This window comes from Protopterus annectens, chromosome 10.part0 (genome assembly GCF_019279795.1).
Source record: "Protopterus annectens isolate FY-2018-M chromosome 10.part0, PAN1.0, whole genome shotgun sequence".
Classification (NCBI taxonomy): domain Eukaryota; kingdom Metazoa; phylum Chordata; order Ceratodontiformes; family Protopteridae; genus Protopterus; species Protopterus annectens.
In genome coordinates this window covers 1486724933-1486746783 of record NC_056744.1, presented here as the reverse complement: position 1 = coordinate 1486746783, position 21851 = coordinate 1486724933, and the positions used below count along the sequence as shown (strand labels likewise).

At 37.2% G+C, this 21851-nt stretch overlaps 1 protein-coding gene across 2 annotated transcripts in view; it reads left to right on the top strand.

The window, feature by feature from the left end:
• The first annotated feature begins 4503 nt into the window (after positions 1–4503).
• Positions 4504–21851, top strand: part of LOC122813671 (zinc-binding protein A33-like) — a 156483-nt gene continuing 139135 nt past the window's right edge. For both annotated transcript variants that reach the window (XM_044086115.1, XM_044086114.1), the window contains exon 1: positions 4504–4964. In XM_044086115.1, coding sequence (XP_043942050.1) covers positions 4548–4964 — 417 coding nt within the window. In that variant the 5' untranslated portion in view covers positions 4504–4547. The remainder of the gene's footprint in view (positions 4965–21851) is intronic.

Below are 21851 nucleotides of genomic sequence, written 5' to 3'. Positions count from 1 at the left end.
TTAAAACTTGTGATCTGCTACATCAGCTTGGTAGGCAATGTCTTATTAGAAAATGTATAAAAATATCTGCACTTCCTGATTCTAGTTAGACAAACACTGCATTAGAATGTTTTTGTCTCCTTGCTGCAAAATTAAAGTGCCTTAACCTGAACCTGCCATGTATTGATCTTTTTGAAGTTAATTTTTCATTTGACAATATAGTTAACAGCTTCAAGTATCTGAGAAATGGTTGAGAAGAATTAAATCCTGAATGAGGAGGTCAAAGCTACAGTCAGAGGGGAGCTGAACCACTTGGCACAGAGTGTCAGAGGTAGCAACAGAATAATACCAAAGAAGCTGAAAAGTAAGTGGTACAAAACATTGGTGTGGCCAGTACTACTGTATGGTATAGAAATTTGGGCAGTAAAAGCAGGGCAATTGAGAAAACTAGAGGTGATGGAAATGAAATGCCTGAGATTGGTGCTAGTATACATTCTGCAGGACAGATGAGGAAAAGATGAAATCAGAGCAGAAACCAAACTAGCTCCAATTGCAGACAGGGACAAAGAGAATAGATCGCATTCGTCTGGGCACATGTGCTGAAAAGGAAAAGGCAATCTAGTGAAGAGGATTTGGGAGACACAGGAATGAAGCAATAAGTGAGAATGTCCAGCAAAGAAATGTATGGAATGCATGAGAGAAGATCTGAAACAGCCAGGCAAGACTATTTAAGAAGGTAGGAGAGTGGTATTGAATCAAGAGAAGTGGGAACATTTGCAAATTACTCTACCCTCATGTAGAAAAATGGGATAAAGGACATTGATGATGATAATGTATTCTAAATATTTTTTTGAATTGTTTTCTCTTTCTCCATATGTTTCTCTGTTGTTGTAGCACAGGAATGGTGATAGACACTTGGGTATGTTCCAGCTGACATACTTGGTGTGGCGTCACCAGAAGCCATGCTTTCTGCATCTTAACTGGAGACAGAATTCACCCTAATGAAGGAAACATCAATGGCTCTCGAATGACATTTCTGGCGTTGTTTCAGGATGGTAGGGGCAGGCTCCTGTTCTGACATTGGCTCAAAATGGTCCTCTATGGTCACCTAAAATGAATGTGAGGGCTAGCTGCATCCAAGGTGAGTCAGCAGTTCTACATCTACCATAACACCATGGATCACCTTCTGGAATAGTTAATAAAGTCATTTAACCAGATGGGCCAAGCCATTAGGCCACAGAGATACACAGCCTGCCCATGACATCAGCCATGTTAATAACTAGTTCAGGTTGGGCTATCTTCTGGGCTGATCTGATATTCTCCCCTGTACCCTGACATATTTCCCATTCAGGTACTTCCCTCTCATAAGTGCCATTTCAAATATGTTGTTTGTAGTGTGATCCTCCCCATCACCATTTGTTTTTCCTCTGTCTATATCAATTTTATTATTCTCCCCACCATTCTCTGTCTCAGTCTCTGTCTACAGTTTATGTTTGTTTGTCTCTGCAACCTTTGTTATTCCTTTTATCCATCCATGCATGCCCTTCCTTTTCATATATACAGAAACAGTGCCTGTCCCATTAAAAGTATGACCTTCTTCAACCCACCTATCATTCCTTATCGTTATCCTTGTGGGTTTTATCTGCTCACTCCCCTCCTTTTTCTACCTGTGTTATTTTCCCATTCACATCCCATTTATAAAATGAAATGCTTTGGCACTTTAGTGTGTTGACAGTCTTGGGATTGATCATAGTTCCCATGTTGCAGAAACAAGGCAATTACTTGTGTCAATTGCCAACCAATGTCTTGTGAATGTTAGTTTTCCTTTCCTTGTGACACTGATAATGTGAATAAAGGTAGCATAACTCCTCTCCACAGTCTGCTACTGCAGTTATTGCACATAGCATGGCTCCACTAATTTACTCATCAGAACTTTTCTTGGATTAATGCCACTATACTGGTCCTAACACGTATGTAGGCTGCTGTGACACCTTACAGACTTCTTCTGTTAGTTCTACACCACAGTGAAGCAGATGTTACTGAACATTCTCTGAATTACAACACTCCATAATTAAAGCATGGTACATTATTGACTGATATTTAGAAGTGAGATCACCAAGAGTTGAACAGACAGTGAAACAGGAACATTCAAAACTTGCTATTATACGCTTAAAGTATTTTTGCAGGAAGAAGCCCTCTTTCCTCCTCCACTCACCTGCAAGTTGAAAATCTAAGATCACTGATTCTTAGAAATTAGACAATTATTTGAGATACTGAATTTCACTATATTTAGTCCAGATCTTTAAACATTAGGGAAACAAAATGCACATTTATAATGACACATTAGAGTTGACAGTCACAAAAGTCTTGCAGTTATATGCTCGTTTTACGATAAGCATGCTAATCCTTTAGGGCGAGACATAATGGCAGAATATGGGTGACACTGTTCTCTATAAACATACAGCAAACTCTTTGTTTGTTAGTCTTTCGGCTTTTCCCGGTTAGGGGTTGCCACAGCAGAACTCAGGTCCGCCATAGCTCTCAATCTTTCATCTCCAAAATGAGGAACACTCGCCTTCATAATGTGGAACAAATGGGCAAAATGTGGAACACATACTAATGGCTTACTAACAACTTCAACTAGGAAGGTCATAGGACAGTTAAAATATGCTGGTTTTGCTTACAAAGAAGTTCCTTTAATGAATTAATATGATTAATTTCTATTTACCTTGGATTTCAGTTAAAAAAATTCCTAACACTGAATGTGTGACAGACTCTTTCAATGTGGAACTTTGAGGAACTTCGAGGAACATGAACTTTTTAAGACCCCAAATAAGGTACGTTCCTCGTAATGAGGTACACTTGAGAGGTATGCAGTCCGCTAATGATTGGCAGCTAGTTTTTATGGTGTCGAGTTGCCAGCCTGATGCCCAACCTTCAATGAAGGCACGTCCATTCAACGCGTGTCTTTCGAACGCCCACTTGACCGCGGGGAGGACATGCAGACTTTCTTCAAAAATAATTTGCCATAGTTCAGCAACACTTAATGGCCTACTGTTACAATGGGTTTCAGCAACAAACTGCTAATGATAATCTGCACCACGAGTCTGTACCACATGAAGACATCCTATATAACTTTCTTAATTCATGAACAGAAATACATTATGATGCAAACTTTGCTTATCCTTTTTACATTCCCCATCCCTAATGCTACTAATCACATTACTGTATGTTCATCAAATGCTATTTGACAGAAAACACTATCTGGAAATAAAAGTGGATGAAGCTCAAAACACACAAAGAAACTTGTGATCTGGTATAGGGGCAAGGTCTCATTCACCCATGATGCAAGTGTATACACTGCACTTGACTCTATGTATACAAATTTTGAGGGTGCATCTTGCTGTTAATGGTATACCCTGCCACACCTACGCAGCATGCTTGTGTAAAAGGTGGCTTTTCCTATTACCAAAACTATTGCACAGAAAATGGTATCACAATTGTACTCAACAAAAACTTTTTTCAATAACACAAGTTACTAATATTCCTTCCTATGACTTCAGAGGCCTGACATCCGTATCACCTTATTGACCACTTCCACTAATGTCAATGATAAAATCCATGGATAAGGTCAACCATTTATGTTGCAAATACCAAGACAGGACTCTTTATTGAGCACCTTTACTCTCATTGCCTGTCCAAGGCACTATGTGGTACAATAATGCAATGTAGGGAGTTGTACATGCATCTGTCCCTAAATGCCAGTACACATTACAATCATGCTGTCGTGCATCCCCAGACTGAGATTACTTTGTCCATGTGACTAGAAACCCCTACAATGGAAAGTAACTGGCAATCTGCCTTACAGATCACCTTGTCTCTGGCTAACTTCCAGTGCAATTAGTGTCTACTTGGATCTTTGTCACTGAAAATGCAGTCAGGAATAAAAATATTATGCCAGTGTTTTATTTAATCAGTTTTTCTCTGAAGTATAGATTTTGCAATTTTTTTCCTTGTAGGTAAACTTGCTTTCAGTTTGTCACCGGTGATAGATTTGGACGCGACAGTGGTGCAGCGGTAGCACTGTAGCTTCACAGCAAGAAGATTTCTGGTTTGAGCCACAGCTAGAGCGCTTTTTGTGCGGAGGTTTTCTCTCACGTTCAAAGACATACATCTGGAGGTTTTCTCCCCGGGCCTCCACTAAAAATTGCCTTTGTTCCAAATCGGACTTTCCCGGTTAATAAACAAGTATCAGTCTTAAAACTGATTTATGGATTCACTCTAATTCACGGATTACAAAATGATAGTAGTAAAACATTGCATGAATGTTTCACTTTTTCTAGTTTGCACTGCTGTCTGTCACAATAATGTTTTCCCTAGCACTGTTTATGTACCATTTTTTTTTTATGAACACTGAGTAACAAAGCAAGCCAGTAATGAACAGTCAGTTTAAGGAAATAATATTGCTTAAGAATCAGTGCATCACATGGCATGATATCAGAACATACTGAGGAAGAACGTGTTTGTACATAAATAGAAGTGAAAGCAAAAGGCAGAGTGCTGAAATAATGGCGACTAGTAAAGTAACTAATGATCTATATGAGAATTTACTTTGCCCTATTTGCTCTCATTTTTTTAACAACTCTGTAATTCTGGAATGTGGGCACAATTTCTGCAAACTCTGTATAGACAAGAGCTGGGGCAGCGAGAAAAATCCCTCTTGCCCAGTGTGCCAAGAGGAATTTCCATCCAAGAATTACACAGTCAACAGGCTGTTAAATACATTGGTTGAGAAAGCTCAGAGACCATGTCAGGAGCAGACAAGTAATTGTGTATTAGAATCATATCAATGTCCAGAGCATAAGGAGGCATTGAAATTGTTCTGCCAAGAGGATGAAAGTCCCTTATGCGTTATCTGTACGGTTTCGATTAAACATGCAGGTCACTCCTTCCTATCCCTGCAGGGGACAGTCAACATATTTCAGGTAAGACACTGTAAGTAAATTTAGAACATACTTACATGCAGTTGTCACAATAGCATGTATAATATTATTGTTTCTACACTAAAGTCTAAAACTTATGCGTGCAGCGTAATACTCTGCATTCAGATGTCACACAACTAGAGACGGAATTCGCTTTGAAAGACAATGCTAGCTCAGCTATAGTTTTCACCGTTATAATGCAAGCAACTTCCCCAGATATGTAGGAAGGTAAAAACTGCTTTACTTATTGGGATAAAAACTACTATTTTAATGACGTCTTTCCACGTAGTCTGACAGGGACTATTTAATTATTAACCGGGAAAGTCCGACTTGGAACTTGCCAAGTTTCAGCGAAGGCCCGGAGACAAACGCTCCAGACACCTATGGGATGAAACGAGTACCCGAGCAAACCCAACGAACGCAGGGAGGATATGCAGACGCACAAAAGACACACACACAAGAATCGAACCGGAGAATATCTGATTAAAAAGCGACACCGTTAACTGCTGCACCATCCTAGTAGCTTACTTACTCATAAATCTTTACGTTTAATCCCATCATTTTTTTGACGTGTAATTCTCCAAACGGTGAAAGTAACTAAAATGTTATAGAATATTCTATTAAAAACGTAAAAGAGGTTGTATGATACAGGAATTGAAGTTCTGAGGATCTTATTAACAGACAGCATATGAACACGGAGGGATGGAGTTAGGGCCTGCCCGGTATACTTCAATCGATGTATAGCAATAAATAAGAATCCCACCTCCCTCATATGTGCTCCGCTCATCTTTATATTGAAAGAATAGTTTATATTCACTAGCTTGACACGGTGGCGGATTCAGGAATCTGGCGCAGTCTGATTAGTCAAATACCGGGATTGGAGTGAGAAAGTGGAGCACTGATTTTCAGGGATGTGTAAAGATCACCTGAATATGCCCTGATATCATGTGTGAAAAGGCTGTAATATATATTAATTTGACAAATAGATAAATGTATGGCTGAACTAATACAATGTTCATGCTGAGAGTTAACACTAAAAACTATTCTATGATACTTAATATAATTGTAGTACAGTAAACAAATGCAGCACACAGGTGGGGTAGTTGTAAATAGGCTGTGTTTTACCACCTCCTACACTCAGTCAGAGGCAAACAGACACTCTGAAGTAACTGCAGGTGTTCACAGAGCTGTGGACTTTACTCATAGATTAACCACTATAGACAGGATCCCTACTGCAGATTAGGTGGTACCAGCTTGTAGCTGAGATGTTTGCATATTGTGGACTATTCTTGCTTGCTTAGTGGCTATTAAAACATTGTGCACCAGTATCAGTATCACTTTTTTACATTCAAAGTTTTCATCTCATTTGACAGGGTATAAAAGTGATTTAAAGTGACAGTGTCACATTTGCAGATTAGGAGTCATATGATGTTACCCTCTGTGCTTAGAACACACCCTTCCTGCCTAACTTCAATACCTACTACTCATTCAGATCCTCTACTTTGAAAGTCCCCATGGTTGGTGGAGGGTTATCTGCATTCCTCCAGAACTCCATAATAACTGGGCTTATACAGTGAAATAATGACCTTGAAATGCTGTGTGTATTGTTAATGTAAATAAGATAATCTACTACATACTAGCCCATTACCACACTCCCTTCATGTCGCCATCAACGCATGAAACATACCTAAACAAACTGAGGTTACCATACCTCTTAACCTGCACACATCAAAAATATAGGCAAAGGCTCTTGTAAAGCAGATACATCAAACTGAAAATTAGGACACCAAAATTTGTATGCCTAACATCATAACTCCTACTTCACTATGACTATCAGAAACAAGGTGCAGAAAGGTATCAAAAATGAATCTTACAGGCATAGTAATTCCAAGGTAGAGACCTTTCTCTTTTCATGAGGAAAGCTGGTGGTGGAATGCAGAAGTCCAGGAAGTCGTCAAAAGAAAGAAGCAGTTCAGGAAAAAGTAGATAATAAAAAAGATGGATCAGGCTAGGAAGGAATACTGGTTGGCTAGCCAAGAAGCTAAGAAAGGAGTTGCAATAGCAAAGAACAGGGCATTGGAAGCACTCTACTGGCTTCTTGAAAGTGACTCAGTAGGTGCCAAAAGAAACCATCTCAGGTTGCAAGACAAAGACAGAAAGATAAAGAAGACAGTCAGACACCCTTCATAAGAGATGCCAGCAATAACCTGGTCACCATTACATAGGACATCAATGGAAGAAGGAAGGAGTACTTTTAGCAACTTCTGAATGAAGAAAACCCCACAGAAGCTCTACTGCCCCAGACATAGCCTATGATGAGAGAAGAGGAGCCCATCCTAGAAGAGGTAAGAATAGCACTAAGGAAAATGATGAAGATGAAGAAATGAGGACATAAGAACAGAGTAGCTCCAATTGCAGAACATATCAAAGAGAACAGATTGCAGTGGTTCTGGCACATGTGCAGAAAGCAGAAGACAATCTGGAGAAGACAATTTAGGACAGACAGAAAGAGGTAAGAGGAAATGAGGACATCCAGAAAAGAGGTGGATGGATTGTGTGAGAGAACATCTGCAATAGTCAGGTATGAGTTTCGAAAATAGCTGGAGTGAGGCAATTAATCGAGAGAGATGGAGACATTTAACATGACACTCCGACCCCATGTAAAAAATTGGATGTATGGATGGATAATGATGACGGATGGATGATGATGATGGCAAGAAGGATATCAGACTGTCTAAAACGCAGAATCCTCAAAGTGCTAGTGGTAATTGTCTTATTAGGAAGCATGAAGGCAATCAGCCCTATTCCGAGGGCTTAGTATTTGATCACCTTCTTTTGGCATTACTTTTTGATCTGCAAGCTGTAAACAGACTATGCATATCTTCTTCAAGTACTTCAGTGCACATCAGTTTACTCAGACCATGTCTGACACAATATTAGTTTAACTTTAAAATATGCTATTTTAGAAAACCCCAGCTGTACCTCTGTGCTTGAGTAGTTGATTTCAGCTGATTTAAGTGATGCTGTGACAGTTTGTTTTGTACTTTATAGCAAACCAAGACTAGTATGCAACATTTTGAAATAATGTAATAAGACATTTGGCACTGCAACACTTTTCTATCTGTTGTGGAACTGTGGCTGTCTGAATTCCATTGTATTACACAGGTGGAGCATACACATTGACTGTGACAGTTTAGTGCTGAGCTCTGAGGTAAGCACTGTAACAACTGTACTATTTTGACTGGAGCTGTGACACGGGGGGGGGGGCATACCTTTTAACTTCTTAGCTCAATCATGTTGAACAAAACCAAATATAATAGGGAAACAAAGGCCCAAAACTGGGGACAGATTTTAAATATTGCTGTTATAAACTTAAAAGTTGGGAGAATAAGTTATGAATTTGTATAAATTTTCTGAAAGATATGACGTATGAAATTCAAATGTCAGTCATTATTTACTGACTTCAGTCCTCAATTATTTGCCAGAAAGCCACACGCTTTATGAAGAACAGACAAAAAATATGAAGCAAAAACTTGACATTTTGTAAAATTCTAGACAGGTGGGAGGTATAGGTGGGAGTAGAGGAGCATTTTGCCTTTACCTTTACAACCTAAGATAAGAGGCATTTAACAGGAGAAAAGTTTTATTCCAGAATTGCTTAGAAAGGCTCATGTCTATCAATTTCTTTTCTCAACAATTCTGGACAAAGCCAACATAATGGGGGATAAAGGGACAAAAAATAGGGACACATTTTAAGTATTGTTCTTATAAACTTAAGAAAATTGCTACAATAAAACATATACACACACACATTTTACATGGGACAGACCAAAATGTGACAAAAATATGGATAACTGAGAAGTATAGACTAGATAAAAAGATGATGAAAAATAAAGAAAACATATTTTAGATGAATATTCTTCAGAAAGATACATTTGCTAAACTTTAATGAAATGTACTGAACTACATTTCATTTTCAAACTGCTGCTGCAACCAGTAATAAAACATGTTTTATTTATAATTGCATTCTGTTAAAGTGAGTTAGGTATTTACATGTTTTGTCTGCAATGTACGTCAACAGAAAATATTGGTCACCGCCTCCCCAAAAAAATTCTAATCAGATTACATGAGGCTTACTTCTGAACTTCTTAACTCAATCACTCTATATATGTCAGAGACTCTCTGCTCACTAAAAGCGGTAATGCTGTGCTTACTTAATTTATTTGTTGTCATTTGATTACCTGGAAAGTTCGACTGGGCGGATGCCTATTTTCAGCCAAGGCCCAGGGAGAAAAGTCCCATAATGTTACAAAAACATTGCAAGATAATTTTGCAATATTCAAAAAAAAAAATACAAAAACATCTAAATTTTATTTAGAAGTCCATAACAATATACGTTTAAATAATTATACCAAGTTAAATATAATATGAAGGCATTGATTAACAATAGATGCAACTAATATGACAATGATTTAATATTTAAGTGAAAGAGGGGAGAATGGAGGTGCAAGGTATGAATATGTACTCATTCATATTTAGGAAAATAGTGTCCTTATTAAGAGGCCAGTACAAAAAAATAACTTTGATCTAAAAGACTAACAAATGTCCATAAGTCTTCCAGTAGAAGAACTCAAGGTAAAGACAGACAGAATTTCAAGGACCACTTTAAAAGTCCATGGAAATATTGCCTTGAAATGGAGGTAATCCAGAAGGTCAGTGTTTCTAAAAGTAGTCTTGTAGAGTTCTGTAAGGTTATAAGTCTTAGGAGGCTAGAGCAAATAAAAATAAAAAAAATAAATAAATAAATACATTTCAGTCAAAATGGTTAGAAAAATCCTCCCACAGAGGTACCAAGGGTGAAAACAGAATTTCAAGGCCGTACTAAAAAAACAGTAATCAAGAAGGGATACTGTAGCCAAGTTCAAATAGGTATATAGTATAAAATAAATATTTCTAGCTTTCAGATTTGTGCAGTAAAAAATTACATACAAGTCAGTTAATACCATTAAAACAATGGCAACTGAGCAAATGAGATGTGTGTCATCATTTATTTATTTATTCATTTGATAACTGGGTAGGAGGGCTGGTCCAAGGAAGAAGCTCATTTTAAAGTGTATTTTATTTTTATTTGTTTAATTTGTTAAATGGGATCAAATCTTGATCAAAGTGTGCCATTTTCAGGTTTAGCCTAGAAGTGTACTATAAAAAGAGACAGTGACAAGGTTTACATTGCTTAAAAAGTAGCATGCACAAAGTTTAGATACACAGAACATTTAACAGACTTGACTGTAAAACAAAGTTTACTAATATACCCATTTTACAATCTATGCAAATTACATGGAGGTGGGACTGCCATATATTTTTTTACAGAAATATTAGATTTTGCAAGACAAATTATAGTTACAACCAGCATAAAGACCTGAAATTGACTTTTATGCCAAAATAAAAACTCACTCTTGTACAATATGAGTATTCTTCTATTGTTTCATGATAATATTATGGTGTTTCAGATACAAAATAATTATTCAGGCAGCCTGATAAATTCTTCTCCTAAAATCTCAGGATATTTGACATTTAAGCCCCGCCCACAGGATGCAAGCACCTAAGCAGGGACTGCTCTGCAGAAAGAGGAACAGGTGGTAACTCCACATGGACGGAGTGGAAAGGTAAAAAAAAAATACTACTTGACATTACTGATGCTCCAACACTGTACTGTGAGTAGTGTTTCATTACTATCCACATTTAAAATGCAACATCTATATTAGTCAGACCTGTCATTAACTGCAAGAGTATCACCAGTGGGGAAAAAAGATTGTTACCGTATAACAGTGTGGCATGACGGCACTTTAAAGCTATACTCAGTACTGTACAAACTGCATCTTTATGAAGGGAGAAAAAATACATTGTTCATTGCTTCTCATAAAACTGATACAGGCATCACTACAAAAAGGAAACAACCCGTTGATACATCCACAGACTAACAATGTTCCTGCCCTTTGTCATATCTCATATTATCTGAGCATACCACATCAATGCCGCACCAAAAAAATTAAGAGCCAAAACTTTAAGTATCTTTAGACTGAAGACAAATGTGCCTTCACTGTCAGTATTTCTGCTAAAGTCCAAACGCAGTATACTAAACTGTTGCTTACTGCATTCTTCCACTACAAAATAGCAATTTGCCCACTTGGCTTGACATGCAAGAATGTCACATGCTTAGCTCTTGACCTCTTAGGACAAAAAATCTGGACAAAGTCAAAAACAATGGGGGGACAAAGCCCCAGAAATAGGGACATTTTAAAATATTTGTCTTATAAACTTAGAAAGTTGCTAAAATAAAAGGTTTTGTGTTACCATGCAATTTCTGAAGGATATGAAGTCTGAAACTCAAATGCCTGTCATTATTTATTGAATTCAGTACTCACTGATTTGCCACAAAAATCTAGACAATCACAAATCTTATGAGGAAAATACCAAAAATATGAGGCAAAAATTGGGACATTCTGCAAAAATCTGGACAGTTCAAATGTATCAAACAGCATAATATCAACAATCCTAACCAGAGCACAGACGAACTAGCAAGCAAGTAAAGTACACAGAACTTGAATTCATAGCAATACACAAACTGCAATTCCACAGTTAAACACAAGCACACTCATTCAGATGCCAATCCAAGGTAAAAAATACACTTTTTCAAAAGCCGTAAAATAAATTATAATAGCATTTAATTGCATTTCTTAAGGAAAATGAGCAACTGCTTACATTTTGAAATGTCTTCTTCTTTCGGCTTTTAGGGGTCGCCACAGTGGATAAACTATCTGCTCATGATTGGCAGTGGAGTTTTACAGTGTCGAGTTGCCAGCCCAGTGCCCAACCTTCCACAGAAGGTGCGCGCGCACACACACACACACACACACACACACACACACACTCACAACTAGGGCCAATTTGGAGTGTCCAATCCACCTACAGCATGTCTTTGGGATGTGGGAGGAAAACGGAGCACCCAGCGGAAACCCATGCGACCACAGGGAGGACATGCAGACTCCACACAGAAGGCACCCCAGCCGAGGATCGAACCGGAGAACCTCTTGCTCACTGCCATTGCCAATTTGGAAGATAAGAGATCTTTGCCCAGACAAGTAGATAAAAAGACCATAACTTGGTTAACAAATCCCCTTTTATGTGCAACAGTCCTGAGTCATTACATATACATTAGTTGTATGCCTTACGGACCCTGGTTTGAGAATCTGTGCCATCAAGGAAACAGATTTATGGATTTAGTTAATAACAGCAATATGAAGCACTGTACTATACAGTAAAAAAATATTCCAAGCAAGAGCTCTAGCTTAGGCATTCTACCGTCATTGCACAATTACATACCAGCATTTATTTGCAAATGCCATTGTGTAATAAGATTCTGCTATGTTAAGTAAGAGTTGTACTTACAAAAAAATATATAAATGAATATGACACAACAAAACACCTTAACAAACAATGCAATTGCTACAAAGGTGCAAGCCCCTGTGCCCATGCCTAAATCCGCCACTGTGATACGTATCAGTCAGAATTGTATAATCATACATTTTAACCTGAGTTTTGTTTTGCTTAAGTGCATTTCTACTACGTTGACGACCTTGATTAAATGTTAGTAGTTTTGATTTGTCTGAGATCACTGAGCCTTAGAAATCGACTTAGACCCGTGAATGTATATACACACACACACACACACACACACACACACACACACACACACACACACACACACACAGATAGAGAAATAGATGCAGCTAGGCTAGTATTTATCTAAGGCACTGTGATCTTCACAGTGTATATTATTATTTTTTTTTACTGATTTTTGTATCATGATTTTTGTTAATGTCTCTGTATATCTGTATTCTCTCTTGTATACACCTGTTAATCACTTTTATAATTGACTGTAAACATTGTTTTCTGGAGTTTTTCTCCTCGGGTGTCTGCTGAAAAAGGGCACCTGCCCTGCCAGACTAACTCGGTTAACAAATGGCAAATAAATAAATAAATAAAATAAGTGTTGGATGTAATTATACAAAGGTTTGCTCCCACTGCAAAAATATATATATTTTTCATGATTACATTTAAATTTTCTTACCTTTCACAATAATATTGCAAAGTTGTTTATGTTCACTGTTTTATATTATACTGTAATATTGTTGCAAACTTCACTATTTGCTGCAGTCAGTGCAATGTTAGAAGAAATGAAACTCATTAACCTGCTTTTGTCAGGTACTGTATCTCTTCAAAAAGCTGTGTACTCAATTCACTGAGATTGTGGTCATGGAACTATGGAGGAAGCAAGCTTCTGTAGTCCTCCAAGGTCAAGGAGTTGATAAAGAAAGATTTATAGGCACTGTAAACCTTTGAGTAAGTTTTTTACATGTTTAGAAAAGACAGGCTAAGCCCCAAGAAAGTCACAAATAGAGGCAAACAATTTAATAAACTGCTGTACTTGGTCTTAGCTAACTATGTAGGTGCACTGCTCAATAAGTTATCCGTTCCTCTGATCTGTCCCTGACTTTGCCTTATATTTTTGACTTCTCATTCAAAGACGTTTTTATTTCTGGTAGATCACTGAGGATTGCAGTCAGTCAATAGTGTCAGGTATTTGAATTTCATACTTGTTATTGTTGAAAGAATGCATGTCGACACAAAACATAATGTTTTAAGAGAGTTAGAGTAATATTTAAAAATGATCTGTGATTTTGGGTTTTTGTTTCTCCATTATTTTTGAATTTGTATAGAATTCTTAAGGAGAAAAGTTCAGAAGAATGCCTACCCAGATGTGTCTGTGAGTCAGAATTCTAGCAAGCTCTTGCTGGCCCTATTAATATAACTTATGGGAACAGAATCACATACTAAAATGTTATTACTTTAACGGCAGTATACCTGTCACAACATTTTGGAGTATTTACATCTTCCATAAGAAAACGTTTTCTTTTCATTCACTTCAGACCATAGTAGAGTTTGTTAGCACAGCAATGTTGTTCATCAGGAAGTAATCTAAATGCAAGTTTAATCTTAGGGAAAATCTTGTACAAAGTCTACAGTGTGACACAGTAACTTGTAGGAAGTAAGATGAAAACAAAAGCTGATGTTATGCAGCCATAACAATCTAATAGCAAATAGCAATTTCCTAGCCTAATTGGAGCTGCACTATAAAATCATAATTAGTATGAGGCTTCCCATATTACACCACAGCCATTATAAATAGTAAAAAATCAGAAATCTTAACTGAGACAGTTGTTCATGTTTCACTTGAGAATAGTGTGCATAAGGCTGTAATATATTTTTAACCATTGAATTATAACAAGCACAATGCTGTGAATAGAACAGGTTCCATTATTTTAAAATTTTACTCAGCGTTTATGCCTAACCCTTTTTGTAGATGCTCTGTTCCCTTTTGTAATCCTAGCTAGAAAATACCCAGATAGTATATTGTGCTAGAAGCAGAAGGAGGGGGTGTGGGGAGAACCTGAAAAAAAAAAAAAAAAACAAAAGATAGTTATGGTGTGACTTCAGCTTGGAACGCCTATTATAGCTATTTAACAAAAAAAGCAGTGTCCCCCTGCAGAGCTCTGAAATCCCACAACTTAGTAAGTAGTTTAATTTTTATGTAATAACCACATATTTTCTCCCATTGACGTTGCCCACAATTTGCATCATGAGAAATCCAGTAAATAAGCCCCTTAGAAAAAAAAGAGTGAATTTATGAAAACGAATGGGTGAATTTGGGTACAGTCCACTACAGAGAAGAGCAGGCCCTGGCTACCTTTACAAAGAAATTTAGTAATGTTACTCTTAAAGTTGGTATTGATAATACTTGTGGTTTAACAGTCAATTTCAGCAATTACAAATTTAGTGCAGACAGACAGTTCTTTATCCTGACTGAGTGTGTGTGTGTGTGTGTGTGTGTGTGTGTGTGTACGTGTGTACTCATGTGCGACCAGTTATTATTCTTTCCAGTGGGGCACAATCAGCCTAGTTCCTGCCTGCAAGCCTCTGCTACTTAGGCAAATTAGTATGCCTCTGTGTAGATGCAATATTCCACTTTGTAATCTTATTAATTAGGTTAAGGAGGCTGCATCTTCCCAACATGAGGATTTGTGAGCTGACAATATCTGTTAGCGAAGTCCATAATGATGCTGTGCACTACTTTACAGATAAGGCTGGTGAGGATTATTGATCCATAGTTGCCAGCATCAGTAGTTTACCACAGCTGTTCTCTACACCTCTGGTACAAACTCAGTTGCGAGGCTGAGGATAAACAGATTCATTAGATGGTCAGTGAGACAGTGTTTCCTAAAGAGAAGGAAACACCATAGTACATTGTCAGAACTCATTTAAGTGGGTGTCTCTCACATTTCAGAGAGATGGCTTTTAGAACTTGCTCAGAGGTGATTTTTGGGTGTCGTGGGGGGAACCTATGGAGGAGATGTTCTGCGCTAAATTTATACGCTAGAAAGTTTGCTATATCTTCAGGGTCTGAGAAGGTGTTATTGTTATGTATCAGTTCAATGCAATGCTCAGAACTGATAATCAGAATATTGATATAGTTAAAGCAGGACTTTATTGTTGTCATTGCAAGTGGTGCTTATCTTCAGTCCATACTTTGCCTTGGAGGATTTGACTTTGGACTTAAGTGTTTTATTAAATTTTGAGACAAAATGCTTTCAGCTTATTTGTAGGAGTGATGATTTGCTTATTTTGTTGTATAATATATTTATTCCTATTTTCTACCACAGAGTTTGTTCCTAATTTTGATAATATCTGTGTCTGACTGGAACCTAATTTATGATGCAGGCATTAGGGTATAAACAGATATTCTGTTGATATGCAGCTATGTTGACTACTGAGTTGTCAAGGGAATTAGGGCTGCTGAACCTCTCCAGGTTATCAGTTAGTTGCAGTAAGTTAGACTTGGAGAAAATTTTAACAATGGTAGAGTTTGTGGTGGCAGTTTGGTTTTGGACTTAATTGTGAGGACCCCTAAAATGTGCTAGGATCTGATCAGTGATAGGGGTAACTGTAAGTGCAGGGCATAGTGTTGCTATATGTGTGATGAGCAAGTCAAGTAAATATGTGCTCCTAGTAGGGTAGAGTGAATTAAGAAAGATAGCATCGAAGAAATCTAGGAAATGTGAATATTTATTTGTTATAGTGGTAGGTTTTCCAACTTATAGATGGGTAGTTGAAGTCCCTGAGAATAATAATGTTTTGTGGAAAGTAGGCCTCATAAATAGGGTTTCTGTAGTTTGTAGTAATGTGGTAATATGGCCTTTAATTTACTTACTTGGGGAGGAGGAGGGTCTTATCTTGTAATTATTATATAATCTAAATAAGATGGAGTTGCAGAGGTATATGGATACACCATCACCTTTAGAAGGGGATTTCATTAGCAGAGATTTTGGATGAGTGGTAGGCATTGAATCCTGCTAAGAAGACTGTGCTTTCACTGCACTGGTACCATATCTCACTAATGATGATGCAGGTGTCAATATTTTATGAGGTCAGAAAGGCTTCTAGGGGGTATAATATTCTATAGAGGTTTCTAGCATTGAGTAGTGCTACTTTCATAATGTCCTAATATGGCTGCTTTGGTTGATTGGTTGGTTGGTTGGCTGGTTGGTTGGTTGGTAGATGTCTCACACTGACATTGCTTTAAAAGGTACTGGAGTAAAGAAGGTCTTTGCCAATGTGCAAAAGCCCTCAGGGGAGAGGTACAATCTGTCTCTTGCAAAGCAATTTAGGCTGTAAATCATCTCCTTCCATGTACCCGAATATTAGAGCCCATGGAATACCTCCAGAATCTAAGCCATTTGTTGAACACAGAATTATATTTTGTTTACACAGCAGTATCATTCTCAATGAATGTAGTCATTTACCTGCTTCAGATACATACTCAAAGAGTTCCACCATGTCCTTTTCATATAATGCAAGAATAAATGTTACCCAGTTATTTACACCTATATGAAAAAATGACTATGCTGGAAGTATACTTGGTGTGAATGGCCTCAAGTACTTTATTAACCTGTAATATCCTTGCACTGGAGAGGTATCTTACCATTACCCTTTCCCTGTACATCTTAATGAGTGGTGTGTCTGTGTGTCTTACAGTAGAGTCACCTATGACTTAATGGTTTACTATCACAGTCTTAAAATTCATAATCCTGAGACCATGATATTGAAAGTCCAAAATGCTGAAGTCTACAGTACTGACCTAGACTTGCCCTCCTGAAGGAAACATGTTACACTTGTCCCTAGGTCCACACCCCTGCAGGACCCAAGTTAGCACTTGTTTCTGAATCTATACCCCCATAAGACTCATGTCAGTACATGTTCCTGGGTTCTTCACTGATAGGAAGATTCAGTGTTTGAGACTTCATATGCAATATACAAACCTTGCAAATTACTGAAAAAGGTTGGTGATGTTGTTAACGTTTCACCATGATCAAATTCAAAAGAAAACACATTTTTACTGTCTTTATGACCTTACACCCTTGTTTGTATTGATATTACCTTACACATGTGGAAGTTGTTGCATAAATTCTCATGTTTTATTACATGCGTATTTCTTTATAGTTTTTTTTTTAACCCTGAGTGGGAAAACTCGGACAATCAAACAGGCAAACAAATGCACTGTAATGAATACAACAGTATTCTGTTGTTTTTTTGAATGCCTATGTAGTTTAACTGAGGTTATCTGCATTTTACCATAAATCAGAGTAACATAACCATTTACAGAGCTGTGAATCACTGGCATATAGCCTTACAATGCTACCCTTGGTATTGATGTTTTAAATGCTATACATTGCATTTTGAATTTGTTTGAAAAATATTCAAATACATTCTACCTGTACTGTGTTTAAAAAGTATGCTGCTATATCTAAAATGTTTTATTTATTCTTAACATGTCAGCTGACCTCTTAAAATGGGATGTTATGAACTGATGAAGAGAGCAGGCAAACAAAATATAGCCAATGTAATATAATGTTTTATCATCTAATATCTGCCAGTGTTGCAAGTAGAAAGCAACGCATATAACATTTTTATACCTAGACCCTGGTATTTACAAAGATAGTGTGCAGAGGCATACAGAGTTTATACACACTATGTTTATTATACTAGCAGGTAGGCTTCATATTTATAGATATGGGGCATGGTCCTTCATAGTGCTGTATAAGCCACCTGTGTGATGCATGAGTTTGCAAAAATAAACATAGCTCATAGTACACAATGGTGTTCTCACCACTCCAGTGTGCAGTCCATCCTGAATACTAACTGCAGTAAAACAGCTGTTGTACTGTGCTGTGATGCATGAAAGCATAGCAGAGCATGGAAAACTATATGACAAGGTGTACTTTACTTTATGTTACTGTGCTCTGCTAACATTTCACTCATTAGTAAGGATGGCAGAGTTGGGCCATTATTGTAAGAAGGAATTGGGAGAATTTGATTCTATATGACATCATATTAATGAAAGCTTAGGAGAGACACTGTGTGGAGAGGATAAGGTCTGGTTCTGGTACAATGGTTGACTTTACTTTAGGGAACTTCATTGGGAGCATTGTTTTCACTCAGTCTGTCACTGAAACGACCAAAGAATTTTTATACATAACTACTGCCTGTATAATCTACATAGTTACACTTGGGTTTTCTGTTTAGTAAATTCTACTTCTGTAAAATCTTAGAATGTACAAATGTAACTGCTATATGTATATAAATGTAACTAATCTTGTGTTCAACTGTAGCTTAGTATAATGCAATGTAAGCAAATGGAGACTTTCCTGGTAAACAAAAACAAACAACCAAATAAATAAATACATAATTGGTCTTACAAATGTTAGATGACTACAGAGCACATTTATTTATGTATTTATTTGTTTATTTGTGTATTTATTTGACATTTGCTTACCGTGAAAGTCTGACTGGGTATGAGCCCATTTTTCAGTGGAGGCCCGGGGAGAAAAGCTTTACAGTACACATTAAACTGAATTAAAAAAATCAAACAATGGTTACAAATATTAAGATAACAGCAAAGTAGTACAATTTATGAATACAATAAAAGAAAATGAGCAAAATATAAGGCTAGCAGTAAAGATGACCATATATTTTATACAAAATAGAAGAGAGGTCGTAATATGCATGTTACATAATGATGCATAAAAAATATATAACAGAATACGTAATAGGTTGTAAAAGCCATATACTCTTTCTGGCAGGAGAACTAGGTAGTAAATTTCAGTCACAAATTCTGGGATAGATAAAGCTTAGTGTAAGAATAGAAAAGAAAAGACATTAGATTGTTAAGGAATTATAGAGAGGTGAGGCTAGAAAGTAGGTAATGCAGGAAGGGACGTGGGGAAGAAGGGAATTGAAAAGAGTACTAAGATGGCTTGGAGCATGAGCAGATCCCAATTACTGGCTAGATGTTCTTTCAGCCTAGACTTGAAGGAATAGTAGTGAGGTATGACCAAGTTGAACGAACACTAGTAAGAATAAAAAGATCAGCGACTCGCTAAAACCACAGCTTTATTGTAAATTTAGAATCACTGACTTAGTGCTTTCACCCACAACATTGGGCTTCTTCAGAGTGAGTGAGGTGTAAGTCTGATTGCCTCTAGAATGCTATTCCATCATTTGGCAACACAGTGAGAGTAACCCTGTTAGATCTTTGAGGTTTGTAAATAGATAGTAGATACTTGTGAGATGAGTGTAGGTTACTAAATGAAATATAGTTGAAGCAGTGATGATGATGTAGTTTGTGAAAATGAGGAGTTGTACAGTATTTTGTAAGTTAATGTTAGTTGACTAAAGGTGAGAAGGTGGGGTAGTTCGAGCCAATTTAGGGATTTGGGAGCTGAGCAATGATGAGAGTAGTGGGCCTACCCTGTGGCAAATTTAGTTATTTTATTATAACATTGACTAAGTTTTGCTTTGAGGGAAGAGTGAAGATTGGTTAGAACAGGTGAAACATATAGAAGGGAGGGTAAGAGATAAGTGGTGGCAATGGTTACTCTTGTGGAGTTAAAGATGTATTTCTTAGCCCTATACATCATACCCAAGTTAGAGATGTATTTTTTAGCCCTATACATCATACCCAATTTTTGATTAATTTTTTTAAGTTGTTGCTGATTTGTAGGTCATACTTAAGATTGTTGTCAATTGTTGTACCTAACAGTTTTGTATGTGAAACCACATCAATTGAAGTATTGTTCAGAGAAGTAATAGCAAAGTTAGAGGTATCTGGAGAAAATTGTTTTGATAAAAATAGTAGAAGTGAATTTTTTTGGGTTGAGTAGTAAATGGTTGTTGGTGAGCCAAGACTCAATGGAATTGAACGCTTCTTGTATTAAACTGTGTAGATGAGAGAGAGAGTCCTGGCAGAGCAGATTAATATAGAGTCATCAGCATATTGAATTAGGGTGGCTTGTTTGGTGGCATTACTAAGATGGTTAATAAAAATAAAGAAAAGTGGACATTGATATAAAAATTTATAAAATGGAGCTCTCAAAGCTACTTCAGATTATATCATATTAGACTGTTTGGAATGCATGAAATAAAGCATGTAGATATAAACATGCCTTCTCCAGCAAATCCTAAGTTGCTTCCCACATTCCAGTTTGGATATAATTCTTCTGGTCAGAACTCATCAGACTCTGCCTGAACTTCAATCTAGCTAACCACATTCAGCTATTGTTATGCAGTTTTGTGTTTATCATCAGCATGGGAAGCTTTTAAAGCCAGCCATGTCTTCTTCACCCATCTCTTGCCACACAGTTACTTGATTCAGAAAAGGAAGCATATTCTTCATGTTCTTAAGTAACTTAAAAGTTAATGGGTGAAAAGTATCAGCTGTATTATCTAATAAGACAGCAGTGTAGCACCAAGGGCTAAAGTTATGGGGTGCAATTATGCTCATCCTGCAGCCCTGCGCTTGATTCCCACAGTTTCCTTTTGGATATTGTGAGATTCTGATTTCTGAGTAACTCACCTGAAGAGACCTATTCTCATGGATTATCCTTAAAACAGTTAGCTATGTGCAGTGACTCTCTCCTAGTTAGACGATAAGAATAAAAAAAAAATCACTCTGATAGTAGTTAGATCACTTTTAGCAGTTTATTCATCAAGGACTATTATTCAGGACAAATCTTTTCCTATTAGTGCTTCTGTCAGCTGTCAGAAATCTATGTGGCCTGTTGAAGTTCAACAACTTCACCTTCAGGTGAAAATACTAGTCAATTCACTCATTGTAAGACAGACTAAACTTTACATTCAGATAAAAATTCAAATCAGTTCACACTGTGTAAGACTGACTACACACTCAGTGTTTTTCATATTAACCAGTGCTGCAGTAGCCTTAGCCACATGGGTTATATCCTGCCAAGGATATAACAACTGGCCAGCTTCCAAAGCTTCAGGGCACCTTCCCTGCACCCAACCTGTCAAGTAGCTTGAGATGAGCTGACTAAATTATGTGTTTGGGTGCAAAGCCATTAGAGCTTTACTGCCACCAGAGCATACACTCTGAAGCTTCTGAGGATCAATGATTGGCTTGTGCTGCCCCTAGCTGGGCAGATAAGTTCTCTTTTGAGAAAAAAAAAAAACTTGCATTTTCTTATTTTTTACTTATGTTTTATTACTTTCCTCTTCAGAAAAGTTATTTAAAAGCTAGGAGTGTTGTGTTTTAACGGATTATTTCAAGGTTGTAGCATGCTTTTAAACAGAGCACTTATTGTCTCTGGCAGTTTAAAAGTGGTGTTATCTAACTGATAAACTATTTTCTGTGGAGAGATTATGTTTATTTTTAAGGTTGTGGGGCTGCCATAGTGTTTGAAAGTAAATTTTACTGTT